The following is a 23,034-nucleotide window of genomic DNA, read 5'->3' as shown; positions in this document are numbered from 1 at the left end:
GAATTTAGACTCCACGCAAACTCGGGAAATAATGACAGGGGTGGGGGAAAAAAAAACCGCGGTGGAAAATCTATTTTTCTTCTTGCCACACTACATGTGTGTTGCAGTCAGACTGAAAGAGGAGTACCATGATGTCTGTTCTTCATTACAACTCTGACCCAGTATGGAGAGCCAAACTGGTCAGTGAGCTCTCGCAGGATATTGCACGCAAAAAAGTCTTGTAGCGCTTTGGTTGTCAACCTTTTTTCAGTGATGTACCCCCTGTGAACATTTTTTTAATTCAAGTACCCCCAAATCAGAGCACAGCATTTTTGGTTGAAAAAAAGAGATAAAGAAGTAAAATACAGCACTATGTCATCAGTTTCTGATTTATTAAATTGTATAACCGTGCAAAATATTGCTCATTTGTAGTGGTCATGCTTGAACTATTTGGAAAAAAAAGATATAAAAATAACAAAAATGTTGTTGAAAAATAAACAATTGATTCAATTATAAAAAAAAAGATTTTTACACATAGAAGTAATCATCAACTTAAAGTGTCCTCTTTGGGGATTGTAATAGAGATCCATCTGGATTCATGAACAATGCTTGAACTATTTGGAAAAAAAAGATATAAAAATAACTAAAAACTTGTGGAAAAATAAACAATTGATTCAATTATAAAAAAAAATGTCTACACATAGAAGTAATCATCAACTTAAAGAGCCCTCTTTGGGGATTGTAATAGATTCATCAAATTAAATGTAAACATTTCTCCACAAAAAAGAACATTTGAAATATAAACAATATTTATGGAACATGTCCACAAAAAAATCTAGCTGTCAAAACATTTCTTAACAAAAAAAGAATATTTTAAATATAAACAATATTTATGGAACATGTCCACAAAAAATCAACACTGAATATTGCATTGTTGCATTTCTTTTCAGTTTATGAACTTACATTCTTTTTTTTTGGAAGTATTTTTCAATAAATATATTTGTAAAGGATTTTTGACCTGTTGTTATTTTTAGAATATTTAAAAAAAATCTCCTGTACCCCTTGGCATACCTGCAAGTACCCCCATTTGAGAACCACTGTCTTAGCGGACTACTTTCCAGCCCCGACACAGTCCGTCTGCCGCAGAAGTGTTTTGTTTGGCATAGTAGTTCCTTGGTTTTACCTCCATTTTTTTTCCCTTATTACTGTAATCTGTCCCAAAAAGGTCTCACAAAACGTAAAAAAAACGAAACAATTTGTTTCCAATAAGAAATACCGTATTTCCTTGAATTGCTGCCAGGGCGCTAATTATTTTAAAACCTCTTCTCACTCCGGCACTTACCAAAGGCATGCGGTAAATTTAGGTCTGTACTTAAACATTTGAGTGTGATGTAAGGATACCATCATGAAAAGCACATTTAAGAAAAAAAACGTTATTATGGTCTGACCTTTACTTATAAATGAAGTCCATGTGCAGCTCCTTCTGATCAAAAGCGAAGTGAAGTGAATTATATTTATATAGTGCTTTTCTCTAGTGACTCAAAGCACTTTTACATAGTGAAACCCAATATCTAAGTTGCATTGAAACCAGTGTGGGTGGCACTGGGAGCAGGTGGGTAAAGTGTCTTGCCCAAGGACACAACGGCAGTGACTAGGATGGTGGAAGCGGGGATCGAACCTGGAACCCTCAAGTACCGACCAAGCTATACCGCCCCTAAAAAGCATCGATAACTTGTTTATAGAAGTCTTCCTTATCTTTCTTCAGTTTTAAAAGTCTCTCTGTCTCGATGGAGATCTTCCTTTATTACCTCCTGCTTCAATTGAAAGTCCAGTTTAGAAAAGAGTTTTATTTTAGATATGTAATCCTCCATGTTAAAAGTGCAAGCGAGAGGGGAAAAAAATAAAGGATCGCTGCTCACTCTTGCTGCTTGTTGTCACTTCTTCTGCAGCCGAGTAGTCGCAAGAAGGATCGCTAGCGCCCTCTACCACCAGGAGGCGGGAGTCATTTAATGACTCATATTTGACACACGCAGCTACGGTATATTAATAAAACATAACTGCTTACTGTTCTTTTTAGCATATTCAATAGCTTGGACCTTAAATCCTACTGAATAGCTCTTAATCTTCTTCCCTTTATGCCATTTCAAATGATTGAAATCAGCCTCCTCCATTTTGAAAATGATGACAGGTGAAGTGTCACTCGTGACGTGATGAGTTTGACCCTGCGGAAATTCTAGGCATATGCTAATTATTTGGCGAAACGAGTTTGACCAGGCGGTAATTCTAGGCATGCGCTAATAAAAATGATATTTTGCGAAACAAGTTTGACCCGGCGTTAATCCTGAGCCGGCGGTAATGCTAAGCATGCGCTAATTATTTTGCGAAACGAGTTTGACCCGGCAGTAATTCTAGTCAGGCGCATACTATATACCCGGCGGCAATTCAAGGAAATACGTTTGAGTAAATCCATCCATCCATTTTCTACTGCTTGTCCCTTTTGGGATGGCGGGGGGTGCTGGAGCCTATCTCAGCTGCATTTGGACAGAAAGCGGGGTACACCCTGGACAAGTCGCCACCTCCAGCCAGCCCAAAATATCGACACCAAATACAAGATATACAGAACAATTGTAGTTTTGCAAAAAAAAAACTATGCGAGAAGCATAAATGAGGAATGGATAAAAGGACATTTAACATCACTTTGACCCTTTTTTTGAAGACGGGAAGCGAGGAGGGGCTGGCCAAGCGGACTTCTTGTTCATACTTTTCTACAAATCCAATCTTGAATTTAATTGTGTTTATCACCTTCTTGTAAATGCTCAGTCATTCACAAACAAGGATGGGGCGAAGGTCACCACTTTGTGAATAAATGCGTGAGCAAATTGTCCAACAGTTTAAGAACATTTCTCAAAGAGCTATTGCAAGGAATTCTGTTAGGACCTGATCAAGGAGGTGACCCGAGGATGCAGAGACAGGACGCAAGGTAAAATTACAAAAAGGGGAAATTTAATAAGTCAAAAAAGTGTAACAAAAGATGATTGGGCAGAATTGCACACCATGAATAAAAAAACAAAAACAGGTTCCTCAGTGGTCGGTAGGGGAAAAGGCCAGGGCGCATTGAGCACAGCAAAGAGTTCAACACAGACTCCTCTTTACCTAAGGGAGGCTAGGAATTTAACACAAAGAGGTGAGGGATTACAGCACTAAGGAGAGACAACATACCGGAGCTGACGAAGTGAAGCAGGCGCATGCACGTGGGAGGTGCAGGAGACAATAACCGGCAGGAACCAGCTGTCGGTGACGAGCTTAAATACTCCTAGGTAGAGATTTGTTGCAGGTGTGCCTCGCTGGGGACTAATTAACTGAAGAAAACAGACACCATAAAAGAGAAGGCAGGGAAATGACAAAACCCAACCGAATTTAGGGATTTCACCATCTCCGGTCCGTAATCCCATCAAGAGGTTCAGACAATCTGGAGAAATCACTGCACGTAAGCGTAATAAACATTAAATGCCCGTGACCTTTGATCCTTCAGGCGGTACTGTATGAAAAAAAGACATCAGTGTGTAAAGGATATCACCACATGGGCTCAGAAACAGTTCTGAAAACTACTGTCAGTAACTACAGTTTGTAGCGACATCTGTAAGTGCAAGTTCAACTCTACTATGCAAAGCGAAAGCCATTTATCAACAACACCCAGAAACGCCGGAATAAATCAAGTTTCTCAATTCAACCATTAAATATCTTGTTTTCGCAGTCTATTCAAATGAATATAAGTTGAAAAGAATTCGCAAAATATTGTATTTTGTTTTTATTTACGAATAACAGAACGTGCCAACTTCACTGGCTTTGGGTATTGTAACTATTCAAACTGTGTAAGATTACAGCATACTTGCCAACCCTCCTGGATTTTACGTGAGACTCCCGAAATTCAGCGCCCCTCCCGAAAAACTCCCGGGACAAAATTCCTCCCATAAAAATCTCCCGAAATTCAGGCGGAGCTGGAGGCCACGCCCTCTCTAGCTCCATGCGAACCTGAGTGAGGACAGCCTGTTTTCACGCCCGCTTTCCCACAATATAAACAGCGTGTCTGGCCAATGACGTTATAACTGTAGAATAATCGAGGGTGAGTTCTTGGTTTCTTATGTGGGTCTATTGTTAGGCAGTCTCCTTAACGTCCTCCCAGCGTGGTAACAACACACAACAACAGCAGTCACGTTTTCGTCTACCGTAAAGCAGTTTGTCTGCTGTAAACAGCAATGTTGTGACACTTTTAAACAGGACAATACTACCGTCTACTGTACATGCACATGGTTAGAAAAATAATGACAGAGAATAGAACAAGGAGGGACAATTCAACTCTTAACCTAACAACGAATAGATTAGTCTTATGTGTGTGTATATGTGTAAATAAATGAACACTGAAATTCGAGTATTTCTATTATATATATATTGTAGCTGTAAATATAGTCCTCCCCTCTTAACCACGCCCCCACCTCCCGAAATCGGAGGTCTCAAGGTTGGAGAGTATGGATTACAGTGGCCAAATATATTAAATATACTGGGTATATAAATCTGCCTTGTTTTTGATGAATATTTTGGCCCACTGTGCGACTTTATTTGAATGTTGGTCACTGCGGTGGTACTTGGAGAGCTAAGTGTTTTCTGAGGCGGTACTTGGTGAAAACATTTTGAGAACCGTTGCTCTGCGGCCTTTACGGGTCTGACAAAGTTGCCCTTTAAGGACACTAAATAACAGCAGAGTGAAGGCATAATGTTTGCCTCCGGCCAAATTTCTTGTTGTACTCTCTCTCTCTCTCTCTCTCTCTCTCTCTCTCTCTCTCTCTCTGTCTTTCTGACATAGGCACAGACACACACACAGTGGAAAAAAACACACCTGGATTAAGAATATTAATAATGTTAAATCAATCACATGACAAAAGTACATAGGAAATACAGTAAACCGCACATTTAAACCAGTTTTGGAACCAGTTATTCCAAGCATTAATGTAATATTCTAGGAGCTCGAAATAAATACAATTATTACAGTTAGCAAGATGTGACATTTAGGACGGCAGGAATTGTGCTGTTTGTTTTTGCTAAACTGAGAAAAAGTACTAATGTTTATTGAAAGTACACAGCCATGTTGTCTGTGAAGTTGTTTTGTTCATCTTATTTCTTTGCCTACACCGCCCCCTGGTGCTTTTTATTTGAACACAACCCCGAGAATACAGACTGTTCTTGTTTTGACCACAAGATGTCAGTGTTGTACACATTAGGAAAGCAGTCGAGCTGTATCTAATGAATGAGAGGAGTAAAGCCAAAACTGTGGTTATAGGAATAATAATATCAACACATACCATTAAAAAAATTGGCACAGCTTGTGTCTATTTATCTTCCCTTTTCTATTTCAAGACTTAATTGTTCCACTTTAGTTAATTAAATATGTCAAAATTACACAGCATACATCAAATTGTAGCACTTGACTCCATTGAGAGCCATCCATCTTCTACTGCTTATCCTTTTCGGGGATGCTGGAGCCTATCTCAGCTACAATTAGGTGAAAGGCGGTGTATACCCCGGACATGTCACCACCTCATTACAGGGCCAACACAGATAGATGGACAACATTCACACTCTAGGGACCATTTAGTGTTGCCAATCAACCTATCCCCAGGTGCACGTCTTTGGAGGCGGGAGGAAGCCGGAGTACCCGGAGGGAACCCACGCAGTCACAGGGAGAACATGTAAACTCCACCGGAATAATCCCTAGCGCAGGATGGAACCCAGTACCTTTGTATTGTGAGGCAGAGGCAATAACCCCTCTTCCACCGCCACTGAGACCCATTTTGATTAATTTTAACCATGACAACAACAACCACTGACAGGAACGACAGTTGGTCGCTACATCTGTAAGTGCAAGTTAAAACTCTCTTATGCAAAGCGAAAGCCATTTATCAACAACACCCGGAAAAGCCGACGGCTTCGCTCGGCCCGAGCTCACCTAAGATGGACTGATTCAAACTAGAAAAAGTGTTCTGTGGTCTGACAAGTCCACATTTCAAATCGTTTTTTGGAAACTGTAGACGTTGTGTCTTCCGGACCAAAGAGGAAAAGAACCATCCGGACTGTTTTGGCGCAAAGTTGAAAAGCCAGCATCTTTGATGGTATGGGGGGGTATTAGTGCACAAGACATGGGTAACTTACACATCTGTGAAGGCACCATTAATGCTGAAAGGTTTTAGAGCAACATTTGTCGCCATCCATGCAACGTTATCATGGACGCCCCTGCTTATTTCAGCAAGACAATGCCAAGCCACATTTTACCAGAGTGTGGCTTCATAGTAAAAGTGTGGGTACTAGACGGGCCTGCCTGTAGTACAGACCTGTCTCCCCTTGAAAATGTGTGGCGCAATATGAAGCATAAAATATGACAACTGTTGAACAACTTAATCTGTACATCAAGCAAGAATGGAAAATAATTCTACCAGAAAAGCTTCTCCTCAGTTCCCAAACGTTTACTGAGTGTTAAAAGGAAAGGCAATGTAACACAGTGGTAAAAATGCACCTCTGCCAACTTTTTTGCAATGTGTTGCTGCCAATAAATTTTAAGTTAATGATTTGCAAAAAAAAAAAAAGTTTCTCAGTTTGGACATGAAATATCGTGTCTTTGCAGTCCATTCAATTGAATATAAGTTGAAAAGGTTCTGTTATCGTTACAACTTAGCAGCCCGTTTGTGTGTGTGTGTGTGTGTGTGTGTACATACGGTATAGTGTATTAGTGGGACGTGTGTGTGATCAAGCTAACTGTGAAATGTCATTCGTATTTTTAGGGTGGATGAACAGAAAGGGTTAGCTGCAGGGAAGACATACAGAAATGCAAACCAGGCCCCAGTCTTCATGCACTCCATAGCAGAAGTTGAAAGGTAGAAGGTGGAAGAGGAGATATCTGCCTCCAAGTTTATATCCATAATGGCTGATGGATCCACAGAGAGCAGTGTAAAAGAAGAGGAGTTACTCTACGTTAGATCAAGCAGAGCAGGAAAACTCCACTTTGGCTGGTAAAAAAACACTTTGGCAGGTGGATTTTAAAATCCACCTGCCAAAGTGGCTGGTGGCCAAAAAAGTTAACTTCATGCATGTTTAACATATAAATTCCTATCTTTCATGAAGACAAGAATAGAAGTTGGTGTATTACCAGATTCTGATGACTTGCATTGATTGGAATCAGACAGTAGTGCTGATAACGTCCACGAGCCGCGGGTTGCCGACCCCCCGACATATATAGTTATTCTCGGGGATGATTCAATGGTCCTTGGAAATCGTCCTTTTATAATTAATTTGCACTTTTTTTCTAACGTAACAAGACGCAACTACATAAACTGATTGTTTGCGGTACATAACAATGCCGTTAAAAGCCAATAACATCCACAAAACTCACCTTTCTGCATTCACGCACAATGTTACAAGTTTGGTGGACAAAAGAGACGGAAAAAGAAGTGGCATAAAACACGTCTTAGAAAGTCGGAGAAAGTTCTACATGTAAACAAACTAGGGTGAGTTCAAGGACCGCCAAAAATAGTAGGACAAAACGGCGCTCGCCAAATACTCAAATTAGTGAGGCATGTTTAATAAAAACAGTGTGCTTTATAACAATTAGGGAGATTCGTGTCATGTTTGTCCTCCTACAGAAACCATATTAAAACAAAAAATATATTTTTTCATATTTTTTTACCCTCATCTTTTTCTAGTTTTCATACATTTTTGAAAAAGCTCCACAAGCCACTAGGGCGGCGCTAAACAGGCTCCAGAGCCGCGGGTTGCCGACCTCCCGACATATATAGTTATTCTCGGGGATGATTCAATGGTCCTTGGAAATCGTCCTTTTATAATTAATTTGCACTTTTTTTCTAACGTAACAAGACGCAACTACATAAACTGATTGTTTGCGGTACATAACAATGCCGTTAAAAGCCAATAACATCCACAAAACTCACCTTTGTGCATTCAAGCACAATGTTAAAAGTTTGGTGGACAAAATGAGACGGAAAAAGAAGTGGCATAAAACACGTCTTAGAAAGTCGGAGAAAGTTGTACATGTAAACAAACTACGGTGAGTTCAAGGACCGCCAAAATTAGTAGGACAAAACGGCGCTCGCCAAATACTCGACTTAGTGAGGCATGTTTAATAAAAACAGTGTGCTTTATAACAATTAGGGAGATTCGTGTCATGTTTGTCCTCCTACAGAAACCATATTAAAACAAAAAATATATTTTTTCATATTTTTTTACCCTCATCTTTTTTCTATTTTTCATTCATTTTTTAAAAAGCTCCACAGAGCCACTAGGGCGGCGCTAAACAGGCTCTAGAGCCGCGGGTTGCCGACCCCCCGACATATATAGTTATTCTCAGGGGATGATTCAATGGTCCTTGGAAATCGTCCTTTTATAATTAATTTGCACTTTTTTTCTGATGTAACAAGACACAACTACATAAACTGATTGTTTGAGGTACGTAACAATGCCGTTAAAAGCCAATAACATCAACAAAACTCACCTTTGTGCATTCATGCCCAACGTTTAAAGTTTGGTGGACAAAATGAGACGGAAAAAGAAGTGGCATAAATCACGTCTTAGAAAGTCAGAGAAAGTTGTACATGTAAACAAACTACGGTGAGTTCAAGGACCGCCAAAATTAGTAGGACAAAACGGTGCTCGCCAAATACTCGAATCAGTGAGTAATTAGCAGAGGTGGGACCAAGTCATTGTTTTGCAAGTCACAAGTAAGTCTCAAGTCTTTTCCCTCCAGTCTCGAGTCAAGTCCCGAGTCAAGTCCAAGTCAAAACTGAAAAGTCTCAAGTCAAGTCCCAAGTCCTGCATTTTGAGTTTCGAGTCATTTCAAGTCCTTTTAACCACAGACTAATATATTTACACAGATTGTGTATGCTTTTAAAACGCTGTATGTATTCATCATTTAAAAAAAATAATAGCACTATTAACCAGTTATTTTAAACATGTAACTCATTCCTTTACAGAATAAACACATTTGAAAAAATAAGTGCAACTGTAATTATTTGCACAAAAGTGTTAACATTGTATTTCCATGGCTTATTGCATTGGAACTAGTTCCACAGCAGTTTCCATCCAGTTTTTTTTACCTTATCTCATTGATCTCATCTCATACTGTATGTGTTTTAAAGTGTGCGTACACATGAAAACCATAAATACATGAACATAACAATGAACAGAGATGTACTTTTTAGATGTCACGGCCCTATGGAATTTGTAAACATATTCTTAATATAGTATCCATTTTAACTGACCTTTATTTGACTATGTTTGTCTTTTTGAAGGTGGCTAAAATATGTGGTGCTGCTGACCGCCGTCTAACGTTACGTTACCGTGTGTGATGCATTCACCAACGTAACGTTATGTGTAGGTACCTCATGCAACCCTGCTTTAAAAAATCACTTGACAAAAAGTATGAATAAGGTAGCGAACTGCAGTGGACGCAACAGATTGTAGTGTTTGCAATGACGTTATAACCATAGACATTTTATAAGTAGACCCAGCATTGGCTGCTGTGACGCGAGCAATTTGGCCACCATCTTGATGTGGCCACATCTGAGGTCCTCTCCAAGGTTTCTCATAGTCAGCATTGTCACTGGCGTCCCACTGGATGTGAATTCTCCCTGCCCACTGGGTGTGAGTTTTCCTTGCCCTTTTGTGGGTTCTTCCGAGGATGTTGTAGTCGTAATGATTTGTGCAGTCCTTTGAGACATTTGTGATTTAGGGCTATATAAATAAACATTGATTGATTGATTGATTGATTGATCTAATATATTCCCAAATTGTTTATGTAGGATATACACATGTATATATAACCTAATCATATTGTTTCTTTAACTTAAAAATAGCTGACTGTTTTTTCCCCCTTCCTCTTCGATTATCATTCCCAGTTTTGATCTTGGACGTCTGGTCACTTATAGCAGATAAAAATATTCAATTACTGTTAAGCAAAACTATGAAAACGCCAAAACATATGTCCATTATCATAGTTACACGTATGACGAAAAAAGCGCGTGAAAATCAGTTGTATTCAGCGAGATAAAATATGCTGACAGTTCTTTGCTCCTGACAAATGAATTGCACTGAGTGGAGTTGATCACCACTCCAAGATGGCGGCCGCGCATCTCGTCTCGTCAGCGGCAGTAGTGGTCGATATAAGATGTCTATGGTTCTAACGTTAGCAGTGAGTTTACAGCCTCACTCATTTAACTACAAAGCAAATAAAAGTCACGTTACTCAGTCAATAAACGTTAGGTTACATTCAAAACTTACCCTTCATTGTGCATCTTTAAATGTCGAACAAAGTTGGAAGTTGTTGCGTCTCCGTCTGTAATCTTCCAACTGCATGTTTTGCATACGGCAATTCGTTATTTGTGGACCAAGTCGTAGTTTTAATACCCGAACAAAACTATTTTTGGCATCATTTTTCTGACTGGCGCTTTGTTTGAGAGCTCTTCTTCGTTGGTTTTTCTGCAATTTGAATTGATGAATGCTGTGTGACGAAAATAACGTAGATGTAATTTGATTGGCTGTTTTTCAGACAGGTAGCGCACATATGCTGACACACATGCGCACACAAGGGAAGATACGGAGCTGTCGCGCCAAATTTCTTCCCCCCTACGAAACCCCCCCCCCCCATTTACTTCTGGGGTCATGATTAATACAGACATTTTGTTAACGCTATATTATAAAAAATCAAAATTCAAAAAAACAATTTACAAACACAAGCTATGGGATGACACATTTACTTCCGGGCTTACGGTTCCTCACGTTTCCTCTTACGTCATTCATAGCTTGTGTTTGTAAATATTTTTTTATTTTTTATTTTTTTATAATATAGCGTTAACAAAACGTCTGTATTTTTATAATATAGCGTTATATTTTTATAATATAGCATTAACAAAACATCTGTATTAATCATGACCCCGGAAGTAAATGTTTTTTTTGTTTTGTTTTTTTTAAGGTTTATTTATAAATTTCAACAATTACAAACAGTAAGTCAAACAATATAAAACATTATAAAACATTATGAAAACAGTACAAAACGGCGCCAGGGGGTTGTAAGTTCAAAATAATAAAAATAGAATACAAAAATATATATATATATATATAATAAACAAAATGCAAAGCCGTAGGCTTATTCAGATTCATCAAACAACTTAAATTTGGAACACAGCATCATCGTTTTCACAGCTTTTTTGTTGTTAGAGGTGGAGAGCGTTTTAATGTAAAGTTCCAGATCTTTTTTAAAGGCAAATGGGGGGGGGGGGGGGGGGGCTGTAGAGGGAAGAAATTTGGTGTGACAGCGCGCTCCTGAATAACTTTTTAATCGTTGGGTTTTGGGGAAAGTAGCAAGTCATGTCAAGTCAAAAGGCTCAAGTGCAAGTCAAGTCACAGGTCATTGATGGTGAAGTCTAGGTCGGGTTGCAAGTCTTTTTACATTTTGTCAAGTCGAGTCTAAAGTCATCAAATTCATGACTCCAGTCTGACTCGAGTCTAAGTCATGTGACTCGAGTCCACACCTCTGGTAATTAGGGAGGTTGGTGTCATGTTTGTCCTCCTACAGAAACTATAATAAAACAAAAAATGTATTTTTTACATTTTTTTTACCTTATTTTTTTTCCTAATGTAACAAGACGCAAGTACATAAATTGATTATTTGTGGTACGTAACAATGCCGTTAAAAGCCAATAACATCAACAAAACTCACCTTTGTGCAGTCATGCACAACGTTAAAAGTTTGGTGGACAAAATGAGACGGAAAAAGAAGTGGTATAAAACACGTCTTAGAAAGGCGGAGAAAGTTGTACATGTAAACAAACTAGGGTGAGTTCAAGGACCTCCAAAAATAGTAGGACAAAACGGCACTCGACAAATACTCGAATCAGTGAGGCATGTTCAATAAAAACAGTGTGCTTTATAACAATTAGGGAGGTTTGTGTCATATATGTCATTCTACAGAAACTATAAAAAAATTAAAAGATATATTTTTTATTTATTTTTTTACCCTCATCTTTTTCTATTTTTCATACATTTTTGAAAAAGCTCCAGCGAGCCACTAGGGCGGCGCTAAAGAACCGTGGGTTGCCATCACTGACATATATAGTTATGCTCGGGGGATGATTCAATGGTCCTCGGAAATCGTCCCTTTATAATTAATTCGCACTTGTTTCTAATGTAACATGAGGAAACTACATAAACTCACCGTTTGCGGTGCGAAACAATGCCGTTAAATCTGAATATGACGAAGAACAAAAACAAGACGTCACAAATGGGAAGCTTTTGGATTCGTCAACAGGTGACTCGAGAATATTACGGAGGTCACATGAAGGCAACATAAGGCAACAATGAAGCGCCAGCACGCTGATGATGTGATGGAAATAAACGCTGGAGGTAAACACTTTTTGTTCATATTAATAATAACTTCGTAGTTATTGAGTGGTTTGAATGTGGTTATTTGTCACTGGTGGTCGACCGCCATCATACTAATAAGTGCATTCGTTGAAGGGGGTGGTCACCGGCAGTTGACAGCTAGCTAGCAAGCTAACTAGTTTGACACAAAATGGCTTTTTCCTCCTCGTACTTCCAGACCAAAAGTAGCCGAGCGGACAAAGCAATAAGTGGTGTCGGCGAAAGGCTCCTTCCCCTGCCGCCATGGGGGCTGTGTTGTCTCGCAACGAGAGCAGCCTGACGCTCTTGTCGGAGAGGCCGAGCTCCGGGCGGCGAGGCGGCGACGGCGACTCCGGTGATGATGACTCTTTGGACGGACTCGTCAGGCGGGAAGACATCGCCCAGTTCCCCTACGTGGAGTTCACCGGCAGGGACAGCATTACGTGCCCGACGTGTCAGGGCAGTGGACGGATACCCTCAGGTAATATATCAATATTTAATAATTGAGGTCTATCGTGAAACAACATGACCGCTGGGGTGAAAACATTTAAGGCAGGGCTAGGGAACCTATGGCTCTAGAGCAGGGGTCGGGAAACTTTTTGGCTGAGAGAGCCAAAAAGCCAAATATTTTAAAATATATTTCCGTAAGAGCCATATACATTTTTTTTAACACTGAACACAACTAAACACGTACATTTTTAAGTAAGACCAACATTTCTAGAGTATAACAGCTCTCTTATTCTTTGTAATAACATTCTTATTCTGAAGCTAACTGTGGAGGGGGCGTGGCCTGCAGCGACAGGTGCGTAGATGGCCCACCTGGGCCTTGTTATCTAATCACCTGTCGCTCTGTTATAAGCAGCAGCCAGGAGGAGAGACTGGGTTTGAGCTGAAAATACAATTGCTGGAAAGCAACTGAGAGACTTATTGAAAAATAAAACAATATTGTAACCCTGAAACAGGCTCTCATGTCAGTGCTTGGGGGTCTGAAGAACCCCCAGGAGGGCAAGCCCCACACTAACCAATGATTAAAAAAAAAAAACTTCTTACCATTAACACAACTTCTTGAACAGGTGCGGTAGAAAACGGATGGATGGATTAAAAATGCATGAGAATGTTTTATAATTTTAACATTATTTTTAACACTGTGATTACAAGTGGAATTATTCATTACTTATCGTGTTAAGCGACGTCAGGTCAGATTTATCAGAGAGCCAGATGCAGTCATCAAAAGAGCCACAGGTTCCCTACCCCTGCTCTAGAGCCAGATGTGGCTCTTTTGATGACTGCACCTGGCTTTCAGATAAATATTAGCTGACATTGCTTAACACAGTAAGTAATGAATAATTCCGCTGGTAATCACAGTGTCAAAAATAACGTTCAAAATACAAAACATTATCATACATTTTAATCCATCCATCCGGTTTTTACCGCACCTCTTCAAGAAGTCGCATTAACGGTAAAAATGATATTATGCTGTTGGTGGAAAGCGGTGGATTGCAGCTGTCTTTAGCACCGAGACACAGCCTGTGTTTGTTTGTTGTGAAACTTTAACACAGAGCGGTCAAGCGAACATGTTTCTCTATGTCAACCAGCAAGTTTTTGGATGGGAAAATTGTGATATTAAGTCGGCTCTTGCCGGAGACTTCAGTGGATTATGGGACTTTCTCTTGCAGCTCAAAAAGGTATCTGTGATCTTGGCTCCTCGGCTTCTCTGAGAGACACTGGCGTTCACCACTGCCATCAAACTTTCAGGTATGACTTTACAATCTCACTAAAACACTATTAAAACAATAAGCAGATAAGGGATCTTCCAAAATTATCCTAGTAAATTTGTCTAATTACATCTGAAACGGTCCCACTGCCGCCGCTTGGAGCCGTCGCTTTTTTTTTTTTAATTATTTTTTTCTTCTTCTGTGCTTCACTCTAACTTTCCTCATTCACGAATCTTTCATCCTCGCTCAAATTAATGGGGAAATTGTCGTTTTCTCGGTCCGAATCGCTCTCGCTGCTGGTGGCTCACATTGTAAACAATGTTCAGATGTGAGGAGCCCTACAACCGGTGACGTCACGTGCACATTGTCCGCTACATCCGGTTAAGGCAAGGCTTTTTTATTAGCGACCAAAAGTTGCGAACTTTATCGTGGATGTTCTCTACTAAATCCTTTCAGCAAAAATATGGCAATATCGCGAAATGATGAAGTATGACACATAGAATGGACCTGCTATCCCCGTTTAAATAAGAACATCATAACGGTAAAAATTATGTTATTTATCGTTGGTTTGCTTCAGAATAACAATGTTATTAAAACATATAAGAGACTTATTACACTCTAGAAATGTTGGTCTTACTTAAAAATGGATGCATTTAGTTGTATTCAGTATATTATATTATATGGCTCTCACAGAAATACTTTTTAAAATATATGGCTTGTATGGCTCTCTCAGCCAAAAAGGTTCCCGACCCCTGGTTTAAGGCCTACTGAAATGAGATTTTCTTATTTAAACTGGAATAGCAGGTCCTTTTTTATGTGTCATACTTAATCATTTCGCGATATTACCATATTTTTGCTGAAAGGATTTAGTAGAGAACATCGACGATAAAGTTCGCAACTTTTGGAGGCTAATAAAAAATCCTTGCCTGTACCGGAAGTAGCAGACGATGTGCGCGTGACGTCACGGGTTGTAGAGCTCCTCACATCTGAACATTGTTTATAATCATGGCCACCAGCAGCAAGAGCGACTCGGAGCGAGAAAGCGACAATTTCACCATTAATTTGGGGACGACGTGGCGCGATTGGGAGAGTGGCCGTGCCAGCAACCTGAGGGTACTGGTTCAATCCCCACCTTCGGCCAACCTCGTCATGTCCGTTGTGTCTTTGAGCAAGACACTTCACCCTTGCTCCTGATGGGTTGTGGTTAGCATGGCAGCTACCACTATCAGTGGATGAATGGGTGAATGTGGAAATAATGTCAAGCGCTTTGAGTACCTTGAAGGTAGAAAAGCGCTATACAAGTATAACCCCATTTAATTTGAGTGAGGATGAAAGAATTGTGGATGAGGACAGTTAGAGTGAAGCAGAAAAAAAAAAAAAAAAGGCGACGGCTCCAGGCGACTGCAGTGGGAGCAATTCAGATGTTCTTAGACACATTTACTAGGATAATTCTGGAAAATCCCGTATCTGCTTATTATGTTAATAGTGTTTTAGTGAGATTATAAAGTCATACCTGAAAGTCGGATGGCTGCGGTAACCGCCAGTGTCTCTGAGAGAAGCCAATGGAGGAGCCAAGATCACAGCTGCAGGAGGTGGTCGCATAATCCGCTCAAGTCTCCGGTAAGAGCCGATTTAATATCACACAAACTTGATGGTTGACATGTGGTAGAGAAACATGTTCGCTTGACCGCTCTGTGTTAAAGATTCACAACAAACAAAGAAACACCGGCTGTGTTTTGGTTGCTAAAGGCAGCTGCAATCCACCGCTTTCCACCAACAGCATTCTTCTTTGACGTCTCCATTATTAATTGAACAAATTGCAAAAGATTCAGCAACACAGATGTCCAAAATACTGTGGAATTAAGCGATGAAAATAGACTACTTTTAGCCGTGAGTGGTGCTGGGAGAACATGTCCTCTCCAACCAATTACGTCACATGCACACGTCAACATAAGCTCATCATTCCACGACGTTTTCAACAGGATACCTCGCGGGAAATTTAAAATTGCAATTTAGTAAACTAAAAAGGCCGTATTGGCATGTGTTGCAATGTTAATCTTTCATCATTGATATATAAACTATCAGACTGCGTGGTCGCTAGTAGTGGCTTTCAGTAGGCCTTTAAGAAACTCTGCCCTGACAGCTCCGCAAAAGTCTATCCTAGCCCGGTCGCTGCTAGCAAAAGAGGACATGTCCGCTGCTATCAGCGATCGGGCTAGGATAGACTGACCATACGTCCTCTTTTCACCAGTTATTGTCCTCTTTTGCGGAGCTGTCAGGGCAGAGTTTCTTAAATCCCTCAAATGTCCGGCATTTTGAGTTATGGTTGCATGTATTAACAATGTACGTTCAGGATTAAGAAGGGGTTGAAAACAAAACACATTGTTCGCACAACAGCAGCATTCGTGAGGGAGGGGCAGAGAGCGAGAGAGTTATGATAAACGTGCATGTGTCGCCAGGCTCTTGCTTTTTATCCATTGATTTATCAGATAAAACATTTTTTTATCTCTATCTAGCAGGGGTGTTAAAAGTGTGCCCCAGAGGCCATTTGCTGCCCACAGTTAATGTTTTAAAGGCCCACGACACATTCTAAAAATACTATTAAGATAAACAAAAACAAAACAGAAGTGCAATAAAAAAGCTTGAAGGATAAATATAATTTAGAAAAAGTTGCAATGTTGACTAATAAAACAAAGCTGTTTTTTTTTCTTTCAAACTGTCATTGCTCAAAACATAATATTGAATCAAAATCAATGTTATTATGAATTATTGACCTATCCAAGATTCCCATTACCTCACATCAAATATTCCACCAAGAAAAATATTTTTGGTGGAAGATTTTGCAAGTTTGATAAATAAATAACCCCCAAAATTATATTTTGTTGTTTTCTTACTGTACCGAAAATGAACCAAACCGTGACTTCTACGTACTGAACCAAAGTTTTTGTGTACCGTTACAGCCCTAATATATATATGTATATATATATATATATATATATATATATATATATATATATATATATATATATATATACACACACACACACACCAGGGACAAGCGGCGGTAGAATAAATATATATATATATATATATATATATATATATATATATATATATATGTATATGTATATACACACACACACCAGGGACAAGCGGCGGTAGAATATATATATATATATATATATATATATATATATATATATATATATATATATATATATATATATATATATATATATATATATATATATATATATATATATATATATATATATATATATATATATATATATATATATATATATATATATATATATATATATATATATATATATATATATATATATATATATATATATATATATATATATATATATGTATATGTGTATATACACACACACACACACCAGGGACAAGCAGCGGTAGAAGATATATATATATATATATATTTCCGCCCTATTGGCTAATGATGCGTCGAAAGACTTTGATCACTGAAACGGGGTGTTGTGATGATGTAAGTAAGATCGTCTGGAGGCAGCATGGACGTACTTTATTGTATTCGAGATATACTCGTGGACAGCGATTTACAAAAAATGCCATGTGCAAATATCGCCAGAGGCCGTTCACCTTGGAGACCTGCTGGTGATTGAAATGAAATTTCCCCAAAAATTTTTGAAAGTGGTCAAATATGTACTTTTGTGTTTACATTTAGTTAACTAAATATTCGCTAGAATTTTGGGGGTGAACTTTTGTTCAGAATCGGCTACTTTGACACGATTTTCGCCTCATTTGTTGGGGACATAGAGTGGGTTGTTCTACTGCAGCCAAACAAGACTGTCATTGGATGAATGATCAGCTTTGTCCCGGTAAGTGATTTGATTGACAGCAAAACGAGCGAATAAGCGATCTTGAAATGCAAACCACTGGCAAAGCATTTTTCCAGTTTCATTCCGTTGTTCTCAGTCAATATATGAGGAATATTACAATGCTAAAAGCGATGTTTTCTTTGTAAAATCCTGCATCTTTAAGTATTTTTTCTGTTAATGGAAGCTGTATTTGTGTTCTGAGAGTGAGCTTGCCTTACTTGAAAGACCAGAAGGTGCCAATGGCATGCAATATTTGTGTTAGATTGTACAATAAGCAGCAACAATTGAAAATGACCGCAAAACGATGTAAGACAAACAATATGTTAATACTAATTATTAGTAAAAACATGGATTTTTTCTTAAATGCTTGCACAACATTTTTTAAGCCTTCACTTCATTACTTCCAATTATACAATGACATCTTATTAACCACAGCCACCGCCTATCGTGTATTAGCAAGCTGTGAGAATCCTTAGTCACCATCATAGAACCCATATTAACTGTACAGCTTGTTTAAGGATAGTGTGTATATTGGCATTCATTCATGCTGTAACATAAACAAATTACTGTTTATAATAAACACAAAAAGATTGTTCATTTTGAGGTTACACTGGAATGTAAAAAAATGAATGTTTTGTAGCGCGGCTGTTGACAAGTGTATGTTGCAATCCGTGTATGTGACTTATCGTTTTCCCCACTAGGTCAAGTCAATGAGCTTGTTGCATTGATTCCATACAGCGATCAAAGGCTGCAGCCTCAAAGAACGTAAGTCAAAAGTCTGCACAAATCAATCGGTGTGTTTGTTTAATGAATGTGTACTTCCCTTCACCCAGGAAACTCTACGTGGTCCTGTCAGTCGTTCTGTGTTTCCTGGCGTCTGTGCTGGTGGCATTCTTCCTCTTCCCCCGCTCGGTCCTGGTGCTGGATGACGGCATACGGGCAGTGACGGTTCACTTTGACCACGCCAACCACATGGTTCAAATGAACATGACAGTATGTGCTTCAGCCCCCTTTTTTTGCTCCCGTGCTCCCCCAACTGTTGTGTTTTACTCTGACTGTCCCCCACCCCCATCAGAGCACACTCAATTTCAGCAACCCCAACTTCTTCTCGGTGCGGGTGCAGAGCGTCAGCTGCCAGGTGCTCTACATGAAAAAGGTCATCGGGACGCAGCAGCTCAACAATGCCACCACCATCTTGCCACTCAGTCAGCGTCAGGTATGTCCCGCTCGCCACCGGAGACATTTCATTGTCGTGACTGCCTGCTATCTTGATTTGCTGCTCCTCAATGTTGTGCAGGTGAACTACACGGTCAGCGTGGAGATCGGCAGCAGTGCACCATACGTCTAGTAAGTGTCCAGTGGAGCACAAAAGTGCAGACAGATTCCACTTTTTTGCTTAAAAAGTTACAAAAGTACTTGGATAAATTTAGTTACCGTATTTTCCGGACTGTAAGTTGCTACTTTTTTCCTACGCTTTGAACCCTGCGGCTTATAAAACTTTGCAGCTAATTAATGGATTTTTCTTCAATCCAAATTACATATAGATCGATCCAGAGACTCACCAAACGGTGTGTTCCTATCGCTAAAGTTAAAATCGGTTATCGGTTTGTACCGATTGATTTTTACAGCATTTCCTTCCGTTTTAGTGCCTTGAACCAAAAGTATTGTCTTCTAAGCATCCATAACGTTCTACTCGTATGGTTTCTTAATTCATCAATTTTAAGAAACGTTTATAAGTTTTACAATATAACAAACTTGCTTCACCGTCTCATGTGTGATGTCTGTAGGAGTGTTTTCATGCTATTGTGATGTAATCAAGCTCGCGTCATTAACATTAGCTCAAACACGTTTATGACTGTATTAGTATTATCAACTTACAATGGCAAATTCCTCAGTAAATTCATCAAAACATCACCGTGGAGTTATTGAGTCTGTTTAGCTGATTGAAGAGCTAGTTTAAGCAGCTAGTGGGTCCATGACGAGGACTTCTGTTTTGTTTGATTAGCCGTTTTACTGCTGTGTTACAGGCACCATTTGGAAATAGTTAAGCTATGTAGATAAACATTTACAGAATCTTTCTGCATAAATAACTCACTTCACAACGTACAAAATATCCGCGGCTTATAATCCGGTTAATATACGGAAACTATTTTTGTCTTCGAAAATTTCGTGGGTGCGGCTTATATACCGGTGCGCTCTCTTGTCCGGGAAAAAAACGGTAATTGCAATTCATAGCATATAATGTAATCAGATCCATTCTTAATTTGAGGAAAACCCATAAAAATGTTTTTGTAAGATTTTTGAAAACCTAAATGTAGCGCGACCCGAAAGGGAATAAGCGGTAGGAAATGGATGGATGGATGGATAAATGTATAACGGTAATTTTGATTTGTAAGAACAAACACTAGAATTTGAACAGTATTACATAAAAGGGGAAGCGTCCCAACAAAAGTCTTTATCAATGTGTTCTTTGTGTTTTTCAGTGCCTTCTGCACCATGCCCAGCATTAAGGTCCACAACATTCTCGTTTTTATGCAGTAAGTAACGCTTTATATTCATCTAGTAAAGTATCAATTTGTCCAGATCTTACTATGACCACATGTTGAGTTCATTGGCTGATGCCAAAATGTTATTTGTTCATTCATTAGCCCGTAACCCACTTTCACTTCCACAACTCTGCAGTACAACCTTAAAATGTCAAATACACAAGTAGTTTTTGTTTGGATTTAGGATACATTTTCCCCATAGGAAATAATTTGTTCCAGTGTCGTTATAAGTCACGTTCTTTACTGTCATACAAGTGTAAAAAGTAAATAACACATACCATGCGTTATTTACGGTATGCCCGATTGTAGCTGAGATAGGCGCCAGTGCCCCCCGCGACCCCAAAAGGGAATAAGCGGTAGAAAAAAGGATGGATGGATATATTTATTACTGTTTGATTGAAATTTTTGCCTGCTTTTAAGTGCTGTAGGGCGACCTTGAGTGCTTTGAAAGGTGCCTTAGAAAATAAATGTAGTATTATAAACATTGAAACAAAACATTTGTGTGCTAACCCTTAAATTTGATAAAACTGTTTCATATTGCCGACTTGGCTATGGAGACTGAGGCTACACATACACCGCAGGGTAGGATGTGCATTTTTGATTTTTTTTCGTCAAACCCCATTTTTTTAATGTAATTTTTCACATTACAAAAAATGCGATATGTAATGTGAACCCAATGTGATCCACCTGCAGACATGATGTCATGATGTTGCATGTGCTGCAGTGTTTACAGAACTGGTGCATTTATGACCATTTCAAGGACTTCGTCCAATCAAAGTCAACATTTATTTTCTGAACCAAATTATCGCATGTAGAAAACAAAGTAAAAAGGAAGAGGGCGAGCATTTTTGGTGTCGGAGTTTGTGGGACATTTGTTTCGCTGTCTGCTCCGAAAAGTGTGTGGAGCCAGGGATAGTGGAACATTCATGTGAAAAACACATTTTTGCCTGTTTTCTGCTCAGTAGTCAACTATTTATTTTGCAACCTTATATTTTGGCAAACAATTATGAAGCTTTTCAGTATTTGATGATGAATGTTCAAAATGCAGTTGCATTTGATATATCGATCCATCCATTTTATACCGCTAGCCCCTTTCGGGGTTACGGGGAGTGCTGGAGCCTTTCTCAGCTACATTCCGGCATATCTGATTTATATCCACATACAAAACAGGCCTGGGTCAGATTTGAACATCTCTGTTGACATCAACATGAAAAAAATCCGATACAGGCACATATGGTTAACAGATTTGGAGTTGACCTGCAGTGTGAAACAAGGCCTTTGACACGTGTTCCACTTCCCTCAGTTACATCCAACTCCTTTTTTGCAGTTCTAGTAAGGTCGTCAGCACATTTGTCCTCATTATAATCAATGCTATTACTTCAAAGCGCCGAATGAAAAAGCTAAATATGGTTGTGGAATTAATTCTTAACATTCTTGCCAGTTAATTCTGATGTGTACGTATTTTTGGTGAAAATGTGGGTTGAATTTCACATTGCAGTGACTAAGAGGTATTTAAATTGTTTATATACTTTTTCAATGTGGGTCTGTATCACAGCTGCATCTGTCTGCATCACTGGTGTGTGACAGAAAGAAAAGTAGGAGAAATATACTGTCTTGTGCCCATGTCAAAACTGTATTTATTAGTATGGAGGAAGCCAGTTTCCCCGCGTCAACACTGTCTTGTCTGTTATGCAGAACCTCAGTAAAAACCTCCCACATGGTGCGAACGTCCCAGAATAACTTGGAAGCGTATCGCTACGTGGACTGCGGCTCCAACAACACGCACCACCGCGCCATGCAGCAGTACTGGGATTCCTTCTCAGTCCGCAGCAACCTTCAGCTGCACGGTCAAGAGGGGATGAAGCATCAATGATCTATACTTTGAATACGGCAGCTTCCAAAGAAAGGTCAGCTTTTGAATCTTATGATCGATACTGCTTTCTGTTTTTTTTTAAGATTCAGTTCTCAACCTCCGATAAAGTTGTGGAAACATAAAATGGGTTAAAGATAAGCTGTAAAAGGGAATCGATTTTGGGGGATTTAAATTAACACTGCCCAGATGCCAATATTATATTGAGCATCCAGGACTGCAACTTGAGTATTTTCTTGAAAAGGAGACTGAAGTGCCTTGTCATAAACTACTGTTATTTAAGCGAAGGAAAAGCAATTCTAGTAGACAATGCTTGTTTTTTGAAAATGCTTTAAACATGTAATAAGCTTTTTATGATCTAATCAAGTGAAGCTACACTCCTGCCTCATAAGTGCATCACTGTATTTGGATTGTGTCTTCAAGCTATTAAAGTCTTGCTGTGTGAAGTTTATCAGGAAACGCACAACCTCAAAGTATCCGTTTAGATTTCTAGGTGTTTGTGGGGGTTTTAAGGGAGTTGTGTTTGGGTTTTTTGTACAAAAACTTTTTTTTGACTGATGTATTTTAACAGATTAAAAAATATATATAATTTTGTGTTATTT

The 23,034-nt window shown here is 39.1% G+C and overlaps 1 protein-coding gene and 1 long non-coding RNA gene across 3 annotated transcripts in view; one reads left to right on the top strand and one right to left on the bottom strand.

Annotated features, from left to right (window-relative positions):
- LOC133553994 (uncharacterized) overlaps positions 1-10,499 on the bottom strand; it is a 96,423-nt gene extending 85,924 nt beyond the window's left edge. For both annotated transcript variants that reach the window (XR_009807041.1, XR_009807042.1), the window contains exon 1: positions 10,318-10,499. This is a non-coding gene — a long non-coding RNA (uncharacterized LOC133553994). The remainder of the gene's footprint in view (positions 1-10,317) is intronic.
- Positions 10,500-12,165: 1,666 nt separating this feature from the next.
- On the top strand, positions 12,166-23,021 carry tmem106c (transmembrane protein 106C). Its single transcript, XM_061904906.1, has 8 exons — positions 12,166-12,438; positions 12,635-12,916; positions 18,718-18,781; positions 18,850-19,009; positions 19,092-19,232; positions 19,314-19,363; positions 20,500-20,553; positions 22,258-23,021. The coding sequence occupies exons 2-8, from the start codon at positions 12,700-12,702 to the stop codon at positions 22,433-22,435; spliced, it is 864 nt and encodes a 287-aa protein (XP_061760890.1). The 5' UTR covers positions 12,166-12,438; positions 12,635-12,699; the 3' UTR covers positions 22,436-23,021.
- The last annotated feature ends 13 nt before the right edge of the window (positions 23,022-23,034 follow it).

The sequence above is a fragment of the Nerophis ophidion genome, linkage group LG06, assembly GCF_033978795.1.
Source record: "Nerophis ophidion isolate RoL-2023_Sa linkage group LG06, RoL_Noph_v1.0, whole genome shotgun sequence".
NCBI classification, from domain to species: domain Eukaryota; kingdom Metazoa; phylum Chordata; class Actinopteri; order Syngnathiformes; family Syngnathidae; genus Nerophis; species Nerophis ophidion.
This window is presented reverse-complemented; position numbering and strand designations above follow the sequence as displayed.